Raw genomic sequence first — 6,000 nt, forward strand, 5'->3', positions numbered from 1 at the left:
CATTTAGTTCATTATCTGGCTATGTCCATTCTTTCCCCTCAACATTCTTTACATTAACATGTCTTTCTTTGTTTCAAGGTTCACAATCCTATTTCAAATTCCCACACCTCACCAGAACTATTACATTATCACAATAAGCTCTCCTAACATAAATAATGACCAAAATGATGTTAACTGTGTTTCATCTGTCTTTGTAATGTTTCCATGTGATGCTGCATTGCTTTGCACTCTGTCTCTGGGCTTGGTCAAGGGGTATTACAAAAAAAAGAAAAAAAGACCCAAGCAGAAGCTTAAAAGTACTTGCTTGTTTCTGCTTTGCTCTTACTCCTTTGCCATCACCATGAAAACATGCAAAGACTAGCCTATTGAAGGATTAGACACATGAATAGAGTTGAGGGGCCCCTGTTGGTGCAGCTAAAGCCATCCTAGATCAGAAAGCCAGTTAACATACAGTTGACTGAGCCAATTTTCAGCCAACCAGTGGCATAGTGAGCCCAGCCAAGATCAGTCCAAGTCAAGGTCAGCTGAATTCCATAAACCCAATATTTTGCATGACAATGAGGTTTTGTGTCGTTTGTTACATAGCATTATTTTAGCCATAGATAACTGATACATGAGTATTATATAACCTATCCTAAATCAAAATGGCAGAACATTATTCCTTCATTATTGCCTTATCATGTCACTAGTTCACTCAAACTTCTACTGCTTACCAAGTATACAAATGTCTGTCCTTAGCTTCCACCACACATATGAACAGGCTGCAATCCTCCATTGTCACTATACAAAACCTCATTCCTACCCTACAGCCCTTCAACAATCTGTTAGTTATTCTCCTTATTTAATTCCTATTTACTCTTCTCTTTTTAACTAGGTATACTGCTAGATCAACTGTCTCCTTTATGCAAATTAGGAACACCAAGCCTAGCCTGGAAAGCAGAACACAGGCTGAATTTTTTTTTTTTTTTTTTTTTGCGGTACACGGGCCTCTCACTGCTGTGGCCTCTCCTGTTGCGGAGCACAGGCTCCGGATGCGCAGGCTCAGCGGCCATGGCTCATGGGCCCAGCCGCTCCGCGGCATGTGGGATCCTCCCGGACCGGGGCATGAACCCGTGTCCCCTACATCGGCAGGCGGACTCTCAACCACTGCGCCACCAGGGAAGCCACCACAGGCTGACTTTTAATCCCCCACATGTCCTTAAGCAGGGTCCTCTATGCACAACTGTACTGCCTGACGCGAAATACCCTCTAGCCCTTTCTAACCTTTTCTTAAAAATACCTCTTTAATATCACTTTCCACATGAAACTTTCTGTAGTTAATAACATATCAGTATTATGGTGCAAATACTTTCAGTACTTCTATAATCTTCTGGTACTGTATTAATTTGGACCCATTTATATCTATTTCCTAAGTTCTGTGGGAACCAAACTATGTTCCTTTTTTTCTATCCCCTTTACAACTTATGTAATCATTTAATAATACACAGAAGACCCTTAATATATGCTAAATCAGATACTGAAAAGAAATTTTAAACTTTTATATCTAATGACTTTTTGCAATGGAAGTTTCACTCCCCTTACCTCTCCTTTAAGTATTCTTAGTGAACATATTAGTAATTGGTAAATATTTGCTCTGTTTTCAAAAATGTTAAAGACTGTTTATTTTATCAGTATTCCTAGCAAATTGTTCTAATACTCATTGACATACATATGCAGAAATTAGTTCATCTTTAGCATTCTGGATAAAACAAATGCAAGCATTTACGTATTTAATGCCTTATAAATAAATGCCTCAATTACTTATATTACTTTCCTTAATCATCACAAACTACCTTGTGAGGTATTAATATTAACCACTTTTTGTAGCATGTCAGTTTGAAGTCCTGACTCAAGCTGATAATGTATGATAGAAACACATTACAAACCAGATCTTCCTATGTCAATTTTTTTCCTCTTTCTACATCAAAATGCATATACATTTAGTTTAGTTTTACTTTAAAAGCCCTCACTATGGACCTGGTACTCTGCTGATCCAGAGGGTTGTAGGTGATTGAGATATACTCCTGTTCTCAAGGAGCTTATAGTCTAGGGTGGGAAACAGACACATAAACAGATAATGTAATGATAAAATGATAAGGGTAAGAAACACAGAAGACATGTATTTGGGGATTCAGAAAAGACTTCCTAGAACAGACAAAGTCTTGGCTAGGATGAGAAATGAACCAGACAAAGATATTGAGGAAGAACTTATGGGCAGAAAGGAATATGCTTGAAGGAAAAAGACTGGAATAGCATGATGTTTGTCAGCACACAGCAAGCAGTGTGCTATTATTCAAGCAAACAATGTGACACATTTACAAAAGTGGGAATGTTAGGACATAGAGCAAAAAAGAAATTAAGGGTCAGGTGCCAAAGAACAGAAAAGAATAGAGAGATCTGAGGATTATTTAAGAGAAAAAAAAACAGTATGGCCCAATTCAGAGATGGTGAAGAAAGCAATCAGCTATGAGGACTCTCAGGTGTCTGGGTGAGGAGTTAGAGCAGATTTGGTCGAGTGGGAGGCAGATGATAACTGAGTTTGGACATGTTGAATCTCAGGTTCCATGGAACATTAAATGGATCTGTGCATTAGAAAGGTAGAAAATTGGTGTATAGCTTAGAAACATCAGGCCTAGAATGTGGAATGATGTGGAATTATCAGTCCTTGTTAAACACAGTTACACTCCATCACATAATGAAAAAGTAAACAATATGACTACAAAATATTTTCATGGTTAGGATTGTTAAAATCACTGCTGCATGTGTTCATAAAAAATGTTATAGGAGAGAAATGACTAAAGCAAAGCACTAAATCATCAACAGCTAAAAAATATTGTATAGGCAGTTGAAAACATGATATGTCATAAAGTTTGACTCTGCTTTGAATTCTATCCCATGTTTGCTAAAACAAATTTTACTTTTATGTTATTGTAGTAGTAGTTTTCAATTTTACATACTTTATTTCTGCCTCAAAACTCACATTTATGGGAGTCATTTTCTCCTTCCAGGTAAATGTCAAATGAAATGCCACCAAACAGCGCAGGTACATTACTCACAAACTATTTTAAAAGATTCAAAGATACCAATTGAAGAAGAATTTTATATTCCTCTATTACTTGCAAGAAACTTATAGCCCTAAAGTTACAGATGAGGTTATTAAATACTTGCTTTAACAAATGACAGGACCATCACTATCTTTAAGGACCTGTGGATTGCTAGGGGTATTAAATGTTTCTAATAGTAGAATACAAATAAATATTGAAAAAATGTGTCAAAGTATTTATAAAAGAGATTGGAACTATAACCATCTAAATGTACAGGATCATAATCCCTAATCTATAATTCCAAAACTCAAATACTCTGAAAACTGATATTTATTTGTAAGTATATTGCAAACTTGATTGGTGGCAAAACCAGACCTTACTAACATGAGGTCATTTATAGTCTTTATATTTTCCACACAGTAGGAATATTCATAGAATTCTCTTCAGAAATATGAAAGTGTATAATTATAGGGTGCTTCCCAGAATCTGGCTAGTGGAGTGTTCCGTAGTATACATTGTACACATACAAAAATTAGGGAAACTCTAAACTTTAAAACACAAGGGGTTTAGATAAGAGATTGTGCACCAGTATAATTAAAATTCAAGGGGCTTCCCTGGTGGCGCAGTGGTTGAGAGTCCGCCTGCTGATGCAGGGGACATGGGTTCGTGCCCCGGTCCGGGAAGATCCCACATGCCGCGGAGCGGCTGGGCCCGTGAGCCATGGCCGCTGAGCCTGCGCTTCCGGAGCCTGTGCTCTGCAATGGGAGAGGCCGCAGCAGTGAGAGGCCCGCGTACCACAAAAAAAAAAGTTATTTTTTATAATATTACTACATATAATAGTAATATTATTATTACATATACATAATGCATATAACATGTTATTACATAGTACATATAAAATAATTATTTTATAAATATTTACTTATAAAATAAAATTGTTAAAATCTAACAATTTTAAGTTTGTGAGAATAAAGCTGAACTTTTGCCTTTTCTCCTATTTCCAAAATATATTTTTTTTTAAAAAGAAACTGGTCAAAATGTTGTTTTCAGAAGAGAGGGTAATACATCAATAAGTTCAAGAATTTTAAGCAGGTGTCAGGCATTATTAAAGAAAGACAAATAAAAAATATTGGACAGCAGACTTCCAAAGTACTATTATTTCCAAAGACAGACTACATAACTGAAAATGTAAAATACATATTTCCAAATGTCATAATAGTGTTTAAAAAGTAAGAAGGAGAAAACTATTCCCACATTCTTGTAATTAAAAGCTGATCAACAGGTAATTTTCTACCTCCACCAAAAAACAGATAAAATTTTCAAGAGAAAGACCAGATAGGAACTCATGTTTCAAATCCCCCACCACCGAAGTACCACAATTTTGTTTGAGGCAAGGTTGCATGTGAATTAATTATGTATTCTTAAGTTTTTCTCACCAAAATTTGCATATCATATCTACTAAGGGCAAAAGTAATTTTAAGAATGGGAATAAAGCAAAGCTTATTTAAGTCTTATCACATTTTCAGTTGCAGTAGGAAGGACAGAAGCTCCCAGGAGGCATACCTGTGGCAGGGCTGAATTGAGCTGTCTCTGGAGCGAATCTCTGTCATAGATGACATCCTGCAGTCTTTGCTGGGCAAGTGAGAGGCTTTCTTGGGTTTCCCGAAGGGTGTCTAGAAGACGATCCCTTTCATCTAGCATATTCACCATCAGCTGCTCAAAATGGGAGTCTGAGTCCGAGCCACTGCTTTGGGACCCCCTTTGGCTCATTGGGGTGTCCTCATTAATTGTGGGCATCACTTCACACATCATTGCTTAAAGAAAGTAAAAGGGAGGGAAGTCTTAGTAAAAAAATGATTTCCAATAATCCCACCTGACCCTCAACTCTCCAAACTCTTTGCAACTCATCAACCTAATTGTCTATTTCTCCGCTACCCACTTCCCCAATTCCAATGATGCTAAAAGTTTTGACCTCAGTGAAATATGATTCACTGACTTCCTCCATCTAACATGCTTTCTCTTTTCATGACAGTCTAAATATCTCCTACCTACAAAACACAGCTTGATTTAACCTACTTCTCAAAGTTTTTTCATGATTAACGCCACCTAATTCAGTTTATAATAAGATGTTACTAAGCTTATTAATTGATCACCTTTCTTTCCCTGCAAGTTTACAAATCACTTATAGCTAATACCTCCATCTTACCCTTATTCGTTATTATGTTGTTAACAGCAAGCACAGTGTTTGGCATTTAACAGGTGGGAAGTAAATGATGTTTGTATTAAATAATTGAATGAATTAATGTTCATTCTGTCATTTAGAAAATTGAGTATTCATTTTATATAAAAATTAGCTTTTACTTTTTAATTTTATTAATTTTTTTCATACAGCTAACTTAAAACTTCTTGACTTTATACCTCCCATTTTATTATTGGATTGGCCAAAAAGTTTCTTTAGTTGTTAAGTAAAAATAAAAGACACATTTTTCATTTTCACCAAGAATTTTATTGAACGTATTTACCCTTTTGTACCACTACCTTCTGCCATTTTTCAGGCAACTTCATAATTCCATCTTCCCAAAACATTTTATCTTTTTGAGCAAAGAACTGTTCCAGGTGTGTTTTACAGTCTTCCAGGGAATTGAAATTTTTTCCATTAAGAGAATTTTGTAAAGACCTAAGTAAATCTAAATCTGAAGGTGCAATGTCTGGTGAATACGGCGGATGAATCAGAACTTCCCAACCAAGCTGTAACAGTTTTTGCCTGGTCATCAAAGAAATATGCGGTCTTGCATTATCCTGATGGAAGATTATGCGTTGTCTGTTGACTAATTCTGGACTCTTTTCGTCAAGTGCTGCTTTCAGTTGGTCTAATTGGGAGCAGTACTTGTTGGAATTAATCATTTGGTTTTCTGGA

The 6,000-nt window shown here is 36.2% G+C and overlaps 1 protein-coding gene across 7 annotated transcripts in view; it reads right to left on the minus strand.

Annotated features, from left to right (window-relative positions):
- PPFIA2 (PTPRF interacting protein alpha 2) overlaps positions 1-4,895 on the minus strand; it is a gene marked incomplete at its 5' end in the record, with an annotated part of 476,541 nt that extends 471,646 nt beyond the window's left edge. For all 7 annotated transcript variants that reach the window (XM_082850009.1, XM_082850006.1, XM_082850004.1 and 4 more), the window contains one exon: positions 4,647-4,895. In XM_082850009.1, coding sequence (XP_082706135.1) covers positions 4,647-4,895 — 249 coding nt within the window. The remainder of the gene's footprint in view (positions 1-4,646) is intronic.
- Between the last annotated feature and the right edge of the window lie 1,105 nt (positions 4,896-6,000).

This window comes from Leucopleurus acutus (assembly GCF_964270905.1).
Source record: "Leucopleurus acutus genome assembly, chromosome: 11".
NCBI lineage: Eukaryota > Metazoa > Chordata > Mammalia > Artiodactyla > Delphinidae > Leucopleurus > Leucopleurus acutus.